Below are 20,652 nucleotides of genomic sequence, written 5' to 3' on the forward strand. Positions count from 1 at the left end.
GCCCAGATCCTCCGAGGTACTTAGAGCCTCTCTGCCATTTGCATACCCCTAATGCAAAACCCACTGAGGAGCTGTCACCAAACCCCAGAGGCCCTTCCATTCCCACTGCTGGAATCTGCAGGGCTGCCTGTGCTGCTTCCATCAGCCCTGCAGGTGACAGCTCCCGCAGCAGAGCTGGGCTGGGAGGCAGTGCCAGGGGCAGAGAGGTGTCCTGTCACCTGTGGAGGGACACCAGGTCTCACCTGAGGTAGGGACAGGGCTTTGACCCACTTCCACAGCCAGCAGAAGGTTGGGAACACAACACTGAGCTTTATTCTCTCTGAATGAGACAGAAAATAGCAAAGCAAAGCAGTAAGTGCAATTTAATCTGCCCCCAAAGGGTCAGGAGTGAGAATCCTGAGCAGATTTGCTGCTACTGCTGTACTCCAGTTTTGCTCATCTCCAGTGGATCCTTCTCCAGCTGTTTCCAGAGGATAGTCAGATGGAGATCAGAAGATTCAGCCTAATGTGTCTGAGTTTCCCTGAATTCACAGGAGCAGCCTCCATTCTTACCTCAAGGTTCTCCATCCTCTGATGTGACCACAGGAAATTTTTTTCATTAGACTTCATAGGCAATTAAAATCATGAGGAATTGGGGCGAACCCATCATTCCAGCACTCCAGGATGTGAGGATAACCAGGCCATGGGATGTGTCCTCACAGATATCACGGGAACAGCAACTCACCTCCACCTGCCTTGAATGGAGAGAGAGCCCAGGAGACCCTCCACTGCCACTGGAGGATGGAGAAGGGACGTACCAGGATACAGCTGGTACTCTTCTACTGAAAAAAATAATTATTCTTGTTCCTTCCAACCTCATCTTTCCCTGGGTTGCATTTTGTTTTTTATTCTGTTCTGTTTTGTTCTGTTTTGTTTTGTTTTGTTTTCCCAAGGAAAGCGACACAACAGTGACCTGGGCATCCATCACGGTGACCTGGGAATACATTTTGTCCTCTGTTTATCCAGGGATAAATGCTCTTTCCCTCGGCACCGACAGGGAAAGGCTCCTTAGTGGAGCTGTTTCACAAGAATGACTGTGCCTGCTGCCGTTCAGTAACTCATTAACTCATCAAAAGAGAAGAGAAAAGCCACATTGCCAGTGCTCCCTCCCCAGCCCGAAATTTCCCAGCACAGCCCATGGTTTAGGCAGCTTAGCATGGAGCTAATTGCCTTCCAAAAGATCTTTTTGTCATGGCTGTTGTTTGTCGCTGGGATGGGACTGCACTCATTAATAATCATTTTAGCATATGAAAAGCTTGTAACGAATCCATGTGCTGCAGACGGCAGACGCAATTACAGCAATAACATAATTAGGGTTATGCAATAGCCGGCTGGATCCAGACCACTGAAGGATGGAGAGGTGTGTGAAAGGGATATGGGGGACTCTTCCAGCAGGGAAGGGCTGCTGGAAAGCTTGGGAACGACCAGCTCTTTTTTTCTGGGATGCACTGAAGCAGTGCAAGGACATGCACTGACACAGAATGGCACTTGGAGTTTCCTGGGGAGCATCTGAGCTGCTGGAGAGGCACTGGAATAGATTGCCCAGGGAAATCTGGGATGGCCCATCCCTGGAAGTGTCCAAGACCAGGCTGGACGGTATCGAAACAGGATGAACCCCGTGGCAGGGAGAAATGATGAGGACTCCATCTTATCAGAAGGCTAATTAATTGTTTTATTATACTATATTAGTCTATATTAAATTACACTGCATCTAAACTGAATCTGCCAAGCACTCAACTCTGCACACACTGTACAGAATCTCGTGACTGTCAACCCACAGTCCTCACACACACACACACACACACCTGGCCCTGACAGGCCAAGGAAACAAAACCCCATCACCAAAACCCCATTTGGGTAATCTCCAATTTCCATATTGCATTCTACTTTGGCACAAACACAGGCACTGCAAATGAGATAAGAACATTCTTGGGAAGAATTGTGCCTTGCTTTTCTCTGTGGAGAGAAATGTGGGCCTACACACTTGGCCCTGATAGGCCAAGGAACCAAAACACCATCACTGTGGGTAAACCATCTCCATGTTGCATTCCACTTTGGCACAAACACAGGCACAGAAAATTATAAGAATTGTTTTATCCTTTCTCTGAGGTTCAGAGAATGTGAATCCCAGAAATATTCTTGGGAAGAATTGTGCCTTGCTTTTCTCTGTGAAGAGAAATGTGGCAACAGGATGGGGCCTGGGAGCACCCTGGGATAGTGAGAGGTGTCCCTGCACATGACAGGGGTGGAATGAGATGAGCTTCAAGGTCTCTTCCAACCCAAGCTGTTGGAGGGAACAATTCTGTGTGTGCAAGCCCTAGACAGGGTAATGCTTTTATTTTGCCTTTTCCATGGCTTTTCCTGCTGCTTGTCCCCTGGGAATAAAGAGTGGAGGGCTGATGGACAGCTCTGCCTCAGTGGCTGAAGAGTGAATTTGTGCACAGGTAGAGCCTCTGGGAGAGGAGATCACCCAGCACCACCTCAGAGCAGAGGATGTGTGGGGCTGCACCCTCCCCATATGGATGCGTTTTCATCTTGCCAGCTGAAAGCTGCACTGTGTAAGAACAGCTTTTTTTAGTGTGATGAGAAAACATGGGGGTGATTTTTTTTATTTTTTTTGAGATGAAAAGTGAAGAAAGACAAGCGAGCAATCTTCAGACATGCCAAAAGCTGCCCCAGAGAGGCAGGGAATGAGCTGTACCCCCTGCCATGGCGATGCCTGAGCTTTAATTACAGCCAGGGAGATTTTGGCTGCCCAGCAGGGAAAACCCTGATGGGAAGGACAGGGAAGCACGGGAATGAATTGCCCGAGGACAGCAGAGGCTCTGTTGTTGGAGGCCTTTAAGATGGGGGTAGACAAGCATCTGTCAGGAAGGCTTTAGACAGAGCTGATCCTGCCCTGAGGCAGGAGATGGTCGGGTTGACCTCCCGAGGCCCCTTCCAGCACTGTTTTTTATTATCTCCACCGACAACACCCCCTGCCTTGACCTTTGGTATGCTACTTCTTGAGCCTTCTCTCCAGCAGAGAGAGAGGGGGCACAGAAAACTCATTTTTTAAAGTAGAGCCAGGATTTGCACCCCTCGTGTGAATGCTCTTTTTTAAAGCCCTCAGAGTTTCTCCTTAAAACCTCAATAACTCACAATGTTAAGGTACACGCAACTTTTTATTGCTTTAAACTGGTCCAGTTTGTGTTTCTTTCTAAAGTTAGCTGCAAAGTGGCCAGCAGACATCACAAGCACTGCACAGACAGAGATTTCCTAGTGACTTGAGAGCCCTGAAACCCCAGGCTGACACAGCAGGTAGGTGAAATCCCAAATGGGTACAGGATGTCTGTTTTGTGTACTCCAAACATGCTCATAAAGCTCTTCCTAACAGGACCTAGACCTCAACATCTAAAGGATAATGGGATGGAAGTCATAGGGGATGCTGCATGAATCACCAATTCAAAAATGGTTTGGGCTGGAAAGGACCTTAAAGATCATCCTGTTCCATCCCCTGCCATGGGCAGGGACACCTTCCACTATCCCAGGTTGCTCCAAGCCCCATCCAACCTGGCCTTGGACACTGCCAGGGATCCAGGGACAGCCACAGCTGCTCTGGGCATCCTGTGCCAGGGCTTTCCTACCCTGAGTAAAGAATTTCTTCCAAAAATCTCACCTAAATCTCTCCCTTTTAGTTTAAAACTGTTCCCCCTTATCCTAAAAGTATCTGTACTTGTAAGGATAAAAGGTAGATGGGATCATGGCGTCAGGAGTAGCACCAGCTGTGTCAAGCACTGTTTGCACCCAGGTTAACACAATGAAATGCAAGTGTTCTAATTCTGAATCCCACATATCTGATCACTTTAGGCTTCTTTTGATGCTGAATCTGTCAAACGTATTTTGAATGGTCTTCATTGGATGACTCCTAAGTTAAGAACACTTGTGATGTCTCCTTTAAGTTTTTCTTAGAGGGGCCCTTTTCAATGCACAATAAGCAGCCAAAAGGAGACCAAGTCCCTGCAGGGATGAGGGAAAAAAAAAAACGAGCACCAGATCCTCTCCTTGCAGCCCTGCAGGTGTTTTGGGCACCAGTGTGAAATGGAAAAACTCTTTGACTTCTGCTTTTTGTGCTCTGCCCCTTTTCAGTCTCTCACATCCTTGCCTCCGTGCCAGGCTTCAGTAGGGAAACATCATATTGATTGTGATGCAGGCAATTAAATGGTGTTAATGAAGTTCAAACAAGTGTTATCATAAGCTTGGCAGCATGGAGAGAAATGAAAGGTCAGCCACAGCCCTTTGTCATTTTTCAGTGTGGTGTTGAATGCTAATGAGACAGTCCCAATTAGAACAGGCTCCCCTTTGTATTGCTTGGGGATTGCATCAAATGCTCCCAAGTTCTCCAGATTTCCAGGCTCAAAGGGGACATTTGAAGTAAACTTGAAAAGATGCAGATCTGAAGCTGCTCTAATGTAAATTCAGCAGAGCCTATGGAGTTTTACTAACTGAAGTCAGATGAGATTCTGCTCTATCGTTACCATTCTTTTCCTTTTTTTTTTTTTTTTAAATGATAATTGAAAAGCCTCCACTTTGTTTTAGAACTACAGCCTGACTCTTCGTGGTGGCTTCAACAAAAGCTAAATAGCCTGTCCCAATTTCCTGGGTTAATTGTCCTGCCTCATCAGGCCTCGTGTTCTGCAGCAGGAAATCCAAGATGTGCCTGCACCAGGACACTTTTTAACCACGTGTTTCCAGCTCTCTGTGTCTCATTTGAACAGGGAACCTGCTTTTTCCCAAAAGCCAGAATTTCTCAGCTGGATTGTTTCAGCAGGCAGAGTCAACCTCTGCTTCCAACAATGTTACAAAAGGACTTTCAAAAAATCACAGAATAGTTTGGGTTGGAAGGGACATTTAGAAGTCATCTAGTCCAACCCCTCTGCAATGAGCAGGGAGAATCTTCAACTAAATTTAACTGATGCACAATTTTTTTTTTGTTGCTGTTGTCAGCAAATCCTTTATCTAGAATAATTATAGAAATGGGCACTAAAACAACCGAGCTCCCAAAATGTCATGGAAGATGTCCATTTCTTATATAGTCTTCCATTAGGTCAACAGGAAATTACAAAAATTGGTAAATTTTAAAATTTCTTAATTAGTCATTGTCATGCATCCCAATTCTGAAGGCAACTTTTGACTCACCACAAAGAAGTAACTGAAAACATGAGAAAAACCCACGCTAAAACATGAGCCAAACAAACAAATAAAAACACTGAAGATTCTTGATGTTGAAATCTTTTGGAATAAAATTTCCAGTTGTCCACCCTGTGGACATAGACCACTGATGAGGCCAGAAGCTGCAACTATTCCCTTCCCAAGGCACAATCTCAGGTGGAAAACAAATATTTGAAGGATTGGAGGGAAGCTCTTTCATCCCTGCCTCCTCCTTCTCATGCCCTCCTTCTCATTCCCTGCTCTGAGTTTTGTGAGCCCTAAAGGTGAAAGAAAACAAAGAAAATAAAGAAAAGGAAGGAAGGATTCCAGGAAGGAAGGAAGGATTCCAGGAAGGAAGGAAGGAAGGGAAAGAAAAGGAAGGAAGGAAAGAAAAGAAAGAAAAGAAAGAAAAGAAAGAAAAGAAAGAAAAGAAAGGAAAGAAAGGAAAGAAAGAAAAAGAGATGGCTTTGAGTAACCCAGCTCAGCTCCATTTCCAGACCTCTAAATCCAGGCATATTTTAATCCAGAGTGCCTCAAGTTGGGCACAATCTACCACTGACTAATTACCCTCTTAGAGTTTCCTGTTTGTCAAAGAAGTTTGTTTGATTTCAGGTTTTTCTGATTTACTCAACCACTTCTTAAACTCTCTGACTTTTTATCTCCTGATTCACTCTTTGAAGAAGTCTAGTGGTCTTGAAGGATGCCATCTCCAGCTGATGCTGACTACAGAAATAGCTCCAACCAGCACTGGAAGCCTTTGGATTTGGAAAAACTCCCTCAAAGCACAATTGCAGAACGGAGAGAAGGAATTCATTAGCTCGGGGTAGAACTCAAATTATATTTTATTCATCCCTGATAGGTTTTTTCTTTCATCTCCCACAGCATCCAGGTGCCACTGCCTTGAGTCAGTGGAACTGACACACAAAAATAAAAGCAGGGAGGAAGCTCTAACCATATTCCAAAACCTGCAGTCTCCCCTTGGGCTTCAGTTCAAGTTGTCAGACATCAGTGCAGATAACAACCCAGCACATGCTGGGGACAGGAATCCAGGGCTGTTTACAAGCAGCAGGAGGTGTTATGTACCTCGTTTGCAAACCCAGTTGTTTGGGAAAACTTCCAAGGAAATGCAGCACCTATTGCTGAAGATCACTGGGCAGCAGGATTTAGCTCCAAAAAGTTGTAAAGTGAAATCAATACTGGAAAAAAAAACCAAAATGGAAACTGCAGCTTTTTGTTTATCCAGAGGGAAAAGAGAAAAAAAAGAGGAAAAAAAGGTGTTTGTTGCATAAGGAAATATCCTATCCTCCACTTAAATACCTCAGTTTGTCACTCAAATGTAGCATCTCCCAGGATAAAATCAACCACTTTGAGATGAAAAACATTATTTGTCTACAGAAACAGCCCAACCACACAGAGTGTTGCTAAAGCATCACTAGAGAATGACACCTTTGGGTCACTGTTGGTGCAAACTTGATTTCTAAATGGAACCTCCAACACTTGCTTCCCATTATCCAGGTCAATCCAGCAATCAGCCTCAATACATTCTAAGAAACTTGGACACGGTACCAAAAGTAGGTCATAATTAAGCAAGGTAGCTCATAACAGCCTTGCAGGTTGCCTGGAAACGACATTTGCTGAAGTGTTTAACCACATCTAAAAATAATTGTCCAGACAAATCACAGACCAATGGGAGAATTGTTGGAAAAAAAAGCTGCCTCGTGCCGAGTAGGGGACGGAGCTCTTTGATCAGCCACACTCCTGTCACAAAACGCGAGAAAATCATCCCCGGCAAAGGCAACACAGGGATTTATAGCACAGTGTGAGGTGTCTGGAGCAGCAGAGGCCTTGTACAGCCTGCAGGACATGGTGTCAACTTTAGGCCATGCCTGGGAAGTCATCCAGAGGAAATCGTGGCTGGAAGCTGGATGCAGTGCACAGGAATGATCTGTGGGATAAACCCGCCTTTGTATTTACAGAGCAGCAACTGCTCCCCATCTGTGCAGTTCCCAAACCTGTCAATAACACCGGGCAAGGGCAGAATATTGGAAAGCAAAGCCCAGCTCCTGCTGGATGAAGAACGGGATGAGCTGTTTGCTTGTCCTGGGGGAAACCCTATGGAAAACGGAGCCCCAACATGCTGCAGGAATAGATGTTTTGGTTGTATTCCCTGTGGAGCAGCTTTGCCAGGCACCTCTGCCTTGGTACAGCAGAGGAAGTACAGCCACAGGTCTTGGGAGTGTGGACAAAATGCTTGGAAAGACCTCTGACCTGACATAAAATACCTGCAGAGCTTCAGTCAGCAGCCTGTCAATTGCCTGGCGTCTCACTCAAGGCACAGAAGAGCCTCCAAGGGAATTTTCTGGGGGATAATTATGAATCCCTTGGGATTTGGGCAGTGTGGGGACTGTCACAATGGTGCTGAGAGCAGCAAACCACTCCAGGCCTGTGTGGAAAGGCTGGGAAGCCTGGGTGCTTCCCAGGGCTCACACACATCACCTCCCCTTCCTTCCTCCCTCTGCCACTTCTCAAGAGTTTCTCCTCAAAGGAAACAATGATGGCAAACACCTTCAGCTCCCACCATTAGTTAAATTTCATCTCTGCTGCAAGGTGGAGGAATAAAAGGCTAAGGTGGAGATTTCCCCTTAGCAAAAGCCAAAGACAAAAAGCCCCAGGGGCAGTTTCCAAAAGTAACAGTGATGCTGCCTCCTACCTCCACCCACAAAGCAGAGCTTGGTTGTGTCACTCTGTGTCATTCTGTTGGAACCCTGGATGGTGAGAATTTGAGACTTTCTGTGCTGCCAGGCACTGACCCCCAAGAGAACCCTGCATTTGATCCGAGGCTGTGGAGAAGCTTCCAAAATGGAATGATGGAACTGGGATTGTGGGGGTGCAGTTTGAACAGAAGTGTGTGAGATCACAGGGTGGGAAACTCAAGAGTTTAAGGGTTTAGAATACAGTAATAGATATAAAGCAAGATAGAGGTTTTAGGGTGGTGGCTGGTCCTTTTTCTCCATGGGTTTGGGTGGTTTTGTGTAATTGGATAAAAAAGTCCAGATTGCGGGCACGGGTGGTTGGTTATTGGGTTAAAAGTGAAAATAATGTAGGTGTAATTTTTTAATTGGACTGTTTATCCTTAAAAGATCTTGTAGAGATAGATATGGGACCATTTTGTAGCCTTGTTAAAGTACTGTAGAACTCACAGCTTGTGAGACTGTAACACAGATAAGAACTAATCAACATCTGAGTCCCAACACGAAATGCCGTCTTTGCACATTTAATCCCGACCCTGACCCAGGCAGAAAAATAAGGTAAAGAATCGACATAATTCCATAGCTGAAACTCACCTTTCCACCCAGTTCTTGTAGCTGGGGATGTCCTTGGCGTAGAGGAGCTTGTTGGAGGGGGAGTCTTTGCCCAGGCGGTGCTCTGAGGTGGAGCAGGAGTCCATGAAGGTCTGAGCCACCACGGACAGGCAGGCGTCTGTGATGCTGTTTTTGTGAATGTCGAACACAAACTGGGGGTTCTTGATCATGTTGACCCAGAACCGCAAGGGGAGGCTGCAGGAGAGGTGGCAGAGGGGACACAGTCAGGGCACGGCTCACAGGAGACACCTCAGCAGCAAATGGAGGGTGGGGATCAAAAATCGCGCTGTGGATATGAAGATTCTGGGATAAACTTTGCTATGCAATGAATTCCTCCCCTAAAAAATCCAGGGATGGTAGAGACATCACCTTCTGTCCCTGTAATCTTTACAAGGCAGATTTTGTGAGTCTTCGAGTCAGTACAGTCTTGTTGAAGGTGCTCGTAAATTAATGGGAGTAAAATTTAGGTGAGGACAAACACTCTGGATCTGGATATGAAGATTCTGGGATAAACATTGCTATGAAATGAATCCCTCCCCTACCAAGCCTAGGGATGGTGGAGACATCACCTTTTGTCCTTGTAATCCTTACAAGGCAGATTTTTCTCAGTCTTAATACAATCTTGTTGAAGGTGTCCATAAATTATTGGGAGTAAAATTTAGGTGATGATGACAAACACGCTGAATCTCTCTGTGTTAAGTTGCAATGGAAAGTTGACCCTGTTGGTTGCTCCATCACATGAAGTCAGGCATTGAACCCACAAAAATTATTATGGTGTGGGTTATAAAGCACTGGAACAGGCTGTCCAGAGAAGCTGTGGCTGCCCCTGGATCCCTGGAAGTGTCCAAGAACAGCTTGGACAGGGCTTGGAGCAACTTGGGATAGTGGAAGGTGTCCCTGCCATGGCAGGGGGTGGCACTGGATGAGTTTAAGGTCCCTTCCAACCCAAACCATTCTGGGATTCTACACATTTGTCATTGAGGGACTTGGCTTTTAGCCCTCACAGCAATCCCATGGGAAGAAAGGTAGGTAGAGCTCTCAGGTGGAGACTGGGAATTGCTCATGGCACACTCTGTGTGCTAGGACACCATGTCCTGTCACTCTCTGCTGCTCCAGCCCAAGCCTGCACAAGATCCCAGTACCCTGAGCAGGAAGCAGTTGCTACATGACAGGGAAAGCCCCATTGCCTCAAGGAAAAAAAAAAAAAAAAAGGAGCTGGGAAACAAGTATCACAGCCTTTGATATGAAAATATATCTGCCCTAACCAAGGAAATGCTATTCCAGTTGCAATCCAAAGCCCCTTTCCCCCTTTTTCTCCAAAGAGCAGCTCATTTGTATGAGATGCCCTGAGGTACATGTACCTCATACATGTACCAGCCTTTGCCTGGAGCCTTTTGTCAGGGCAGATGCACTGCAGTGATCAGGCCCAGGAGCTGGGATGTGTCACTGAGCACAGAGCCCAGCCCCTGTCTCTTTCTCAGGCAGATTTCTAAATCTACCTTCACTCTGCATCATTTCAGCTTAGCAAATTCTCCTGATATCCAGGACAAACTCCCCAGTTCCTCCCATTTGCTCATTGCATTCACAACACTGTAAAAAACTCATCTCCAAGCCTGATGGATTTTGGGTAACAACCTTCCTGACAGAGGGTTGACACCGTGTTTTCCTAAACCTCTGTGTGTTCTCCTGAGCAGCAAAATCACAGAACAAATGTAAAGGAAAGCCCCACACAGGGAATCTGGTCAGGCAAGTTCAGGAGAAGAGGGAGATGCTGGAAAACAGAGAATTATAGAGTGCTTTGGGTGGGAAGAGACCTTAAAGATTATCCAGGTGTAGGGACACCTTCTGCTATCCCAGGTTGCTCCAAGCCCCATCCAACCTGGATTTGAACAATCCAGGGATGGGGCAGCCACAGCTTTTCTGGACAGCCTGTCCCACAAGGCCTCAGGGAAGAATAAGTAAAAAAGGGCAATGAGACACAATGGAGTTGTGGGAATTTAGGCTGGGAATGGAGAATCATCACTGGGGGGATGAGGTGGATGGGTGAACCTTGCACAAGTCCTTGTGCAGGTGTTTGGTGAGGAGCAGAGTGTGTGTTTGTGTGCCTGGCTGAGAGGGGACCATGTCCCTGGCTGGGAATAACGGAGCCCTGTGATGTGACTTTGAGTTAATTTGATCTGATTGAACAGATTTCTTCACACTGCCCCTTTTCCCACAAACACACACACTCTGCCTTCCCCCCTCCCCCCTTAAATAAACCTCCTGCTCATTTAGGCTGAGTGGCTGCAATCAGCCTTAGATTAGTGCCGCAGATAATGTTAATAATATGCTAATGTTTCATTAGTTGAAAGCCTCTTTGGTGCATGGGGTTTCTTTTTTTATGTCACCGGCGCTGTGACGATCTGCCAACTGCATGGCTGGGAAAAGGAAAAAATGCATGAGCTGGGAGCCCCACGGCTCTCCTCTGCTGCTCCTTTTATAGTCCCTGTGTTTGCACAGGAGAAGGGGAGGGAGCCATTCCCCAGGGAGCTCTTTCCAACCGGGAAACTCAGCAGAAAGGAGAATTTTCTCCACCGATCCTGGCTTTTCCCACTGTCCCATTGCAGGGATGAGGAGCTGGAGCAGGGGGCTGATGTCACACTTTGCCACTGATGTCACACTTTGCCACTGATTTCTCACTTTGCCACTGATGTCACCCTTTGTAACTCACTCCAAAGAACACTCACATCCAGCTCCAGGCCCTTTAAATACCTTGCACCATTGGAGATGCTCTCCTGGCCTCTACCCAGGAGGGTACAAATCTCCTGTAGGTGCTCCACATACTCTGAGGATGTCTTGGATACCTTAAAATTCTCAGCTGCCCTGCGATACCTCTCTCGTGTGGGCAAACAAATAGAGCTGGGAATTAAAACACCCAGTGCAGATGAAGGCAGTGGTGTTGAATTGAGTCCTGTGCCTCCCTAGATATTCCTATGTGAGCCTGGGCATATTCTGGCATATTGTGCATATTCCTATGCAGAGCCTGGGCACTGCAGCAATTAAAAACTTCATTTTTCCTCATCAAATCCCTCACAAATCCTGCCATTTCCATGTAACACAGGGCAAACTGGGACCTGTTTAGCCAAAGTGCTAATCCTTTAGATTTTGGGATCTTCTGACTTCTCCATTGGTTTGACAAGAACTGAGCCTCGTCCTTTGAGCCCCACACCAGGGTCCTCAGCTCTTCCAGCAGCCAGATGCCAACCACACTTCCCTCTAGTCTCCTTCCAGCCCAGTGTCCATGCTGGGCTGTGCTGGGCTGTCTCACTCACTCACCAGTTGCTCTTCCAGGTGTGCCTCACGTGGGGGTCGTGGATGTTGTGCTTGTCTGCCTGCTCATCCAGGAAATCAAACATGTACTTGATGGCCAGGGGGAGGGCACTGCCACGGTGGGCAGTGCTGAAGATGGTCTCAAAGAGGTCGTCCACAAATTTCTGGAGGGTGCCCTGGTGGGAGAAGGAAGGAAGGAAGGAAAGAAGAACATGAGGTACAAGTGGGCAGAGGATGTTGAATTTTGTTACCCCACTAAAACAGGGCAGGTCTGTAGATAAACCAAGGTGTGACTGAAAATTGAGGGCTCTCTAATATCAGTTAAATGTGATATGACCTGGGAATTTCAATACAAATGTCTTGAAGCAGGAATGTTTATCATCACAAGAACCATTACACCTCATTTCCACACTGATTCCTCTCTCTGCATCCCATCCTCAATGCTTTAGTGCATCCATGAGACAAAACCCAGTGATTTTCCAGGCTGGCTTTCACTCAGGGCCATCTAAACTGGGAAGAGAAGCCTGTAGAAGGCTGTAGAGCACAGCAGAAGGTGTCGCAGAGACAAAAAGGACAAGAGAACCTAGAGTGGTTAATGTGTGACCAGTGTCCTAAATAACACAAACTTCATTCCCAAGAGGCCTCCTCATCTTTTATTCCCCACAGGCAGGAGAATCCCAGACTGAGGGCTTGGAGTCACCCTTGTGAGGACAATTGACTTTCAGCAGGAAGGAGAGGAGCTGGAATGTCTGAGGGTGGCCAGGCTTGGAGAAGGAGACAGCTGAGGAGTTCTAGGCTGGGTTTGGGGTGGAACCAGGCAGGGCACTAAAATAACGAAAAATCGGTTGAATCTCCAACAAACATTCCCTGATATGAAAAATTTCCTCTCCTGCAAGATACAGCTCTGCCCTTTCTCCAAGGGCCTAGGGAAGAAATGTCTCCTTTCTAGAAACAAAGCCCCAGGTTCCACCAGAGTGACTCAAGATTACCTAGAGCTAACAAACACTTAATTAGAAAGCTGGTGTCTCTGGCTGATTCACCACTTGATTTATTCTTTGGGAAACAAACAGAGGCACCTTTTGTTTGTGTGAGCTCCTGCAGGGTGAACAAAGCCCTGCAGCACATCTGACTCAGAAAGGGCTCAGGAGGGGGAATCCTCTTGGTCTGACATGGAAGAGCTGCTCTCAGGTTCAGTTCCTGCAGGGAATTAGTTCTCTACATGCTCACCCTCACAAATGCCACAAAAACCTTTGAGGCTTTTAGGGGAGAGGCTCTTGGGTATCAGAGGTCAGGGATTTACCAGAATAAAAATCATTGTCAGTTTAACGAAGTCTTCCTGGGGATTGTATTACAGCAACTGCTCTCTCTCCTTCCCTCCCTCAAATGGTCACAATGAGAAAAGAAAATTGCTCGGCCCAAGAGGGGAAACAATAAAACCCCAACCTTCCTACTCTTTCTGTTGCAGTGCAGGTTTTGCAGCTGCTTTCCAGATATCTCCACAAAAAAACCCCAAACAAACAAATAAAAAAAACCCCAAAAACAAAAACCAAACCAACCAAACAAAAAAAGCAACAACAATAAAAAAAACACCCAACAAAAAAACCCAACCCAAGTGTTGAGTTTGTGACCCAGAACAGAAAGAAAATGCAGTTCAGTGGTGGGGTAGGGGCTGCATCCCCAGACAACATAAATCAGCACCAGTCCAATGCTTGCTGGTCTACACCAGCTGGGGCCTGAGCCCTGGGGAGCAACACTTTCCTTTTTCAACATTTTTCACATGCTGTGTGATCCATAAAAGCCTCCTGATGCCAGGGAATGGGGCATGAACCAGGGGCTAAAGACAAAGCTGCCTTTCCTCCAAATCCCTCTGCAGCTCAGCCAGCCTGAGTGAGGCTGCAGGGAGAGCCAGACATCAGAGGAAAAATGAGCTGAGGAATAAATGAGCAGGTAAATCTGGAAAGTAGGACTTAAACTAGTGATGGAAATGTGTCTGATGGGCAAACTCAGGCAGCATTTGCGTGAACACATGGAATTGTGTTTGTGCCTATTAATACCTGACAAAAATGAAAAAGTTATGGATGTGTTTGGAGACTCAGGTCAGGATGTCCCTGCTCTGCCCCCGCTTGATTTAATCTCTATTTTCTCTCTGTGCATGCTGAGTTTTCATGTCTCACTGTAAGGTCAATGTAACCCTCTCCAAGTCATCAGCACAAGAGTCTTTACTGGCCCAGGGAAAATGTGGAGGAGGATTTGTACCACAAAACTCAGGATTTTGTGATATAGGAGCCATTTCAGACTGTGAAGCCTGACACATCTTTGGAGCCTGCTCTGAGCACCTACCCTGGGTCCTCACTTGCTCAGTTTTGGTACAAATTACAAACCAGTATATTTGACAAGTCCAGCACCTCCTGCTGTGCTTTTTCCAACAATCTCATGGCCCTGGATTGTTACTCCTCCTTGCTTTTCCAGTGTTTCTTTTTGGACTCTGCTTCCAAAGCTCAATCTCCTTCCCCACATGCTCAGAACTCTCCCCTTGCTTATTTCCCTTCCGTTCCTCTCTTTTCACCCAACTTTGGCATCCTTTGAGCGGCCTCTCACTTCTTGCCGACAAGAAATTCCACCCCGCTCTCAAACTGCCCTTGTCCCCTGCCCTCACCACGTACCTTGGTGGCCAGTAACCTGGTCAGGTAGATCTCAGAAACCATCTTGCTGCCTCGGTCACCCTCTTTTTGGTCGCCATGCTCGTGGTTCTTGACCAGGTGCCACATCTTGACGCCGCTCTCCAGGTCGGGGGTGATCATGGGGGTGCGCGAGCGGAGGCTGTCGGGGCTGCCCGTGTAGCGGATCATGTTTTCTGCAGGGACACACAAAAACAGGGGTCTCCATGTGTCTCAGCAGCTCTTGGTGTTATAAGGAAAAGTTATGTTAAATTGGGGTATAGTTCAATTATATTGTATTAATTATATTAATTGTATTATGTTAAGAGGCTGTCGGGGCTGCCCGCGTAGCGGATCATGTTTTCTGCAGGGACACACAAAAACAGGGGTCCCCACGTGTCTCAGCAGCTCTTGGTGTTATAAGGAAAAGTTAAGTTATGTTAAATTAGGGTATAGTTCAATTCTATTGTATTAATTATGTTATATTAATTGTATTATGTTAAGAGTCTGTTGGGGCTGCCCATGTAGCAGATCATGTTTTCTGCAGGGACACACAAAAACAGGGGTCCCCCACGTGTCTCAGCAGCTCTTGGTGTTATAAGGAAAAGTTAAGTTATGTTAAATTAGGGTATAGTTCAATTCTATTGTATTAATTATGTTATATTAATTGCATTACATTAAGAGTGGAGGGGGTTATTAGAATGTTCTAGGAGAAGCATCCAGGGTTTGGTGGAAGGGGCGGTCTGGTGGGGCAAGGCGAGGTCGAAGAGGGATTGGATGGAAGATCTGATCATCATTCGAAGCCCTGCAGAAACAATTGGTCCAGAATGAACGGCGTTAAAGACCAATGAGAAGCCTGGAAATGGACCAATCACCATGCGGATCCAAAATGGACCAATCCTGGACTCGAAGGGCGCTATAAATGGAGGAAGTTCAGTTGGGTCAAAGTTCTTCTTTTTGGATCCTTGCTTTCTGGGGAGAACCCAGTGCACTTGGGGTTAGCGCACTGTTCTGTTTTTGGCTCGCTGTGTGGGTGCTTGGGCTTATCCTGGGTACTCTGTTCCTTGCAGCTATTTTAATAAATGAGAACCTCTTTCTCCAGAGAAAGTTTGGCCTCGTTCATATTCATAACACTGGCATTGGGGTTTTCAGGAATTCTGTTTGTGACGTGCCCCCAAATGCGTTTTTCAAAGCATTGTCCACGTGGTTGGCTCAGCAACCACAAGCCAGGTGTGATGTCAATGTCTACACTACTAAATTAAGTGAGGTTCAAACAATGATTTCCAGCTCTCTATAATCTTTATCATGTTCCCTGGTAAGTGGTGCTGTCACTGTCAGACACTTTGGTTCAGGGGTAGCACCAGTTCTTTTTGGTAACCAGTTCCTTATGTGACTGGTTTTCCCATATTTTATCCATGCCATGCCATGCAGCTTAACAAAAAAATATTGATGTCTCTAATGTGATCTCTTTTTTAGCTCCTCATCCCCAGATTTAGAAAGAGCTGCCTCCCCTCCCTCCCTTGGTATCAAAGCAAACAATTCCTGCCCAACCATCCTCACTCCCTGCTCCAAAATCTTGTTTTGACAGAAATCAGCCAGAACCCCAGGTGGACAGCCACAAATTTCCTCTCCAAGAATATTTTAGGCTCCAAATTTTACCTTTCTTTGCCTCCGAGTGATGGCACAAGGCATTCCCCTCTCCCTGACCTTCCAGCAATGTTGCCTTTTCCAACCATAATTATCAGAAGTGTTGCACCTTTCTATAGCAAGATCTGAATCAGCCTCATTAATGCATTACCAATCTCTACATATTAATTATCAGATGGAATATCCTTTTTCTCTCTGGATGCTGTTTTCTTAATTGCAATTAACAATCACTTTTTGACCCACCACATCTTCCCCTCCCCCTGCCTCCTTCCCTATTCCCTCCTCCTGAAAAAATCAAATGGCAAAAGAATTAAAGAAATCCAACAGAAATTAACCCCCCTCAAGTCTTACTTTCCAAAGGTCACTGTGTCTTTCAGTAATTGCAACAACATGGCAAAGAGGATGAATATTAATAAGGCCTCATGGATCATTTATGTCCTTGGAGAAAGTGGAAGGGGGCACCTCTGGACATTGAGTAACTGCTCTTTTCTTTAAGATAAAGGGAGTAAGGAGGATTGGAGATGCTTCCATAAATTAAATATATTAATAAAGTGATATGACAGCTGCATTCAGGTTGGAGGGGGGTTTGCAGCACTCTGGTTGTGCATCAGGGGTATTTTGCTTTGCTGTCCAGCATCACCTTAGTGAGACACGGGCTGGATGCAGTTCTAGTGCAGGGAGGAAGGTGTGGAGGGGGTGGGTGACACTCAGGAGGTCCCTGTTGGCCCTCCAGAAGAGTTCCCACCTGAAGTCCCTTCCACAGCTGTGTCACTCTCTGCTGTCTCACGGGGACAGTGGGAAAAACAATCCACTGCCTTGAGATCTGCTGATAAAGACCTCAAACTCTAAAGAGTGACATTTGGTGATCTAAGAGAGAGGCAGCTAATTATACAGACTCCTCCTTTCATTAATGAGGGAGGAGAACCTCCCAAGAACAACCCAACCACTTGGACCAACACTTTGAATGAACTGCCAGAGTTTTAGATGGCTAAATCCTCTCCTCCTGCCTCATTTCACCAACTAATCACCCACCCATCATTTTCCCTGCTGGTGCTCAGAGTCTGGTGACCACTGTGATGTTTGAGATCTCTTCCCAGTGCTCTCCCAGTCCATCTCAGCACATGTGACAGGACCCAGGACATTGCTCTGGCTGCCCTGGGTGATTTGAGACCCTGGGAAGGAGCTCAGAGACCTTGGCACAGAGTCAAAAACACCTGTGCCTTTGATTCTAGCCCATGGAAACAATTCCCAACTTTGTGTGAGGAGTTACAAGCCACAAGAGTTTGAGTAGAATGATAGTGAATTTGTCACAGGGTGAAAAAGTAGAATTTTGGGGTTTTAGAATGGGGGTTCAAGAGGCAAGATGGAGGAATCTGGGTGTGTCCTGTCCTTCTTCTCCTTCTTCTTGTCCTCCATCTTCTGCTGTGATGGTGACACTTCTGGATTGGTTTAGAGTAGAGCCAGACTGTCTAACATAGGTGATAGGTATTGGGAAATTATTGTAAATAAAGTACAGGTAGTTCTTAGTATAAAAATCCAACACCGCCCCAAGGGCAGGGACTGTGCCACAACCCAACCTGCTGGACAGACCTCAGCAGGTCAGAGAAAGAATGTCATAGATAAGAGAAAATAAACAACCCTGAAAAGCAGAACTGAGGAATCTCGACTTCCTCTTTGGTCGTGGGGCTGGGAGAAAAGACTTTCTAATATCTTGGGGGTTATTTCAACCACAGAAACCCAAGACACACAAACCCTTACCATACTTGCTGGCTGACGTCCGGGACACCGTGGAGTTGTTGACTGCATTGTAGGCAGTGACTTGCTTGGAGACCAAAGCCACCACAGATCCATCTGGGACCTGCATTAAAAAAAGGATAAACTGAGTCAATGAACTTTTGAAAAGTGGCTGAGGACCATGCCCAGGGCAGCATGAGCTGCAAATCAGTGTCTCTGTAGGCAGGGCACAGTTTACCCTCAAAGCTTTGATTTCTTGCTTTGTTGAGTTGGTCTAGTAATAAAAAGGGACAAAATCTGCAGCCAGAATCTGCACTTGGACAAAGGGACAAGTGGTGACAGATTCTGCTCCATCCAGGCCCTGATTCAAAGCCCAGTGACGACAGTGTGAGTCACTGAGTCATTTAGGTTGGAAAGGACCTTTAAGATCATGGAGTTCAACCATTAATCAGCCCCACTGTGTTCACCACTAAGCCATGTCCCCAAGGGCCACATCCAGAGGCCTTTTAAGCGCTTCCAGGGGTGGTTTTTGCATTAACCTCAGTAAATCTGACAATAGGTTCATCCCAGGGAAGCTCTTAGGAAGAGAAGGAACATGAGAATAATAAAATCATCTGAGCTACTGCAAACAGGCTTGGCTGTTCCATTAGGATGATAAAACTGATGTGAAATGTTCCATTCCTTCCTCCTGGATTGCAGGTGATATCTGGGTGCCTGGTTCAAAAACTCCTGTCTGCAATTTTCCACTATGATCCTGTCAGCCTTCCCTGTGACAAAGGCACTGCTGGGCTGAAGGGACAGCCACAATTTCTTTCTCTTTGTGGTGTCAGAGGGTGAAAAAGCAGCAGGTTTGGAGTGCCTGATGTCCAGGATGTCGTGGGACAATGTTTTGAGGGACCACGGGACTTTTTTAAAGGAGCCAGGCTTTCTGTTTCTACAACAAGGCAAATCATGTGGGTCCCATGTCAGAAATGTTAACAAGCCCATGGCTCAAAAGAGCCATATCAGGAACATCTGTGATAAATAAGACATCATAAAGAGGAGATGGGTAAAAAAAAATCCCTTCTAATGACATCTAACTCTTGTCTGTGTAATAATAATAATAATAATTAGCACTTGCATGGAGTTTTTCATCTTCAAAGCACTGCAGAGGCTAATTAAATAGCCCCTCAGCTATCACGGAAGGCAATTATTGGCTCTTTGTAGTTTTAGCCCCACACCGCAGATGGGGAAACTGAGGCAAAGGCAATCTCAGTGTCTGTCCCAGCATGATCTGTGTCAGCCTCCAGGACAGCCAGGAAAATGATGTTTCCTGAGGACCTGGCCCAGCTCATCATACAGCTGGGAGCTCATTGCCTGAAGCAAAGAAAACATGGAAAAAGCACAGAGAGGGAAGAAAATTATGCCTGGTTTGCTGATGAAATAAAGCAGGAAACATCCTTGCTCTGTCTGGGGGAAAAAGAAAATCAAATCAAAATCAGCCAGCAATGCTTTAGTCAATCTGAAGTAAAAGTTTTGTTTCCTTTTCAAATTATTGCTTGCTGCCTCCTCAGCTCAGCTCTTAAGTGACAAGAGAAAATAATCTTGTTATGAAGCAGAGGTTGCTGAGGTGTGATGGAGGAAATGACAAAATCGTCAGCATCGGATTAAATTTAATGAGGTCTTTTTTGCTGGTGTTTTTTTTTTTCAAGGGAGAAGACTTTGACCAAAACTTCACTTTTTTCATTAAATCTACCACTTGTGTAAGACATTTTCAGACATCTCTGACCCTCTATTATGAATTTCAGGTCATGCAGGGAGGAAGGGAAGCAGAGCAGGTCACCTGGACCAGGTTAAAGATCAAAAAGTTCCTTGCAATAACAACTCCACTGCTCCATGCTCTCCTGCCATGCTGTTTTCCACCTCCCTTTTCCAACCACTAAGCCTCCCTCTTTCCATTTTTCCCTCTTCCTTCCTTCTGATTTCTGCTTGCATTAAAAGGTCATGGATACATTGGAAAAAGGGGCATGAGAGGCCTTGATTTGTTTGCCTGCATGAGAAATGTTAGCTTGTGTTGTTCTCATCTCCTCTTCACCACCTCCACTCACCAGGGGTGTCCTTTGAGAGGGAAAAAAAGATTTTTTTTCTACCCTTGGCTTCCTCTCTAGTGCTGTTCAGGATAAATGGGACAAGGACAGCATGGGGGTTCTGCCCAGTTACTTCCCACTCAACCACTCCTTACCTCTGCTCCCTAGCACAATAAAAACCACAGAATTCTTAAGGTTGGAAAAGACCTTTAAGATCATCAAGCCCAGCTGTTCACCCAGCACTGCCAAAGCCACCACCAGCCCACCTCCCCAAGTGCCACATCCACAAGTCTTTGAACGCTCCCAGGAGTGACGATTCCACCACTTCCCTGGGCAAGACAATAACATTTTGCTTTTTGCTTTGGCAGAAAGAAGACCCAACTCCTGCCCACCCTCTCCCACAGATACCTGGTAGTGTGCCAGGGTGTTGAGTCTCTTCCAGTCGTTCTCTATCTTGGTGGTGATGTCCTCATCCTGAAGGATCATCCTCGCCCCGCTCGCCTGCCGCCACTCTGCAAGGAGAAAATAAATAAATAAATAAATAAATAAATAAATAAATAAATAAATAAGACAGGTGTTTGTTGCCTTTTTCCCAACCTGGAAATGAAACTCGAGATAATTTTAGTAATATTTAGTAATACAAGAGCT

General features: G+C 46.0%; 1 protein-coding gene across 1 annotated transcript in view; it reads right to left on the bottom strand.

Annotated features, from left to right (window-relative positions):
* PLXNA4 (plexin A4) overlaps positions 1-20,652 on the bottom strand; it is a 510,265-nt gene that overhangs the window by 10,247 nt on the left and 479,366 nt on the right. The window contains exons 26-30 of the mRNA XM_077179282.1: positions 20,413-20,516; positions 17,963-18,062; positions 14,564-14,754; positions 11,907-12,076; positions 8,574-8,786 (exon numbers count right to left, since the gene is read on the bottom strand). Of these exons, the coding sequence (XP_077035397.1) occupies positions 8,574-8,786; positions 11,907-12,076; positions 14,564-14,754; positions 17,963-18,062; positions 20,413-20,516 (778 nt within the window). The remainder of the gene's footprint in view (positions 1-8,573; positions 8,787-11,906; positions 12,077-14,563; positions 14,755-17,962; positions 18,063-20,412; positions 20,517-20,652) is intronic.

This window comes from Agelaius phoeniceus, chromosome 5, assembly GCF_051311805.1.
Source record: "Agelaius phoeniceus isolate bAgePho1 chromosome 5, bAgePho1.hap1, whole genome shotgun sequence".
Classification (NCBI taxonomy): Eukaryota; Metazoa; Chordata; class Aves; order Passeriformes; family Icteridae; genus Agelaius; species Agelaius phoeniceus.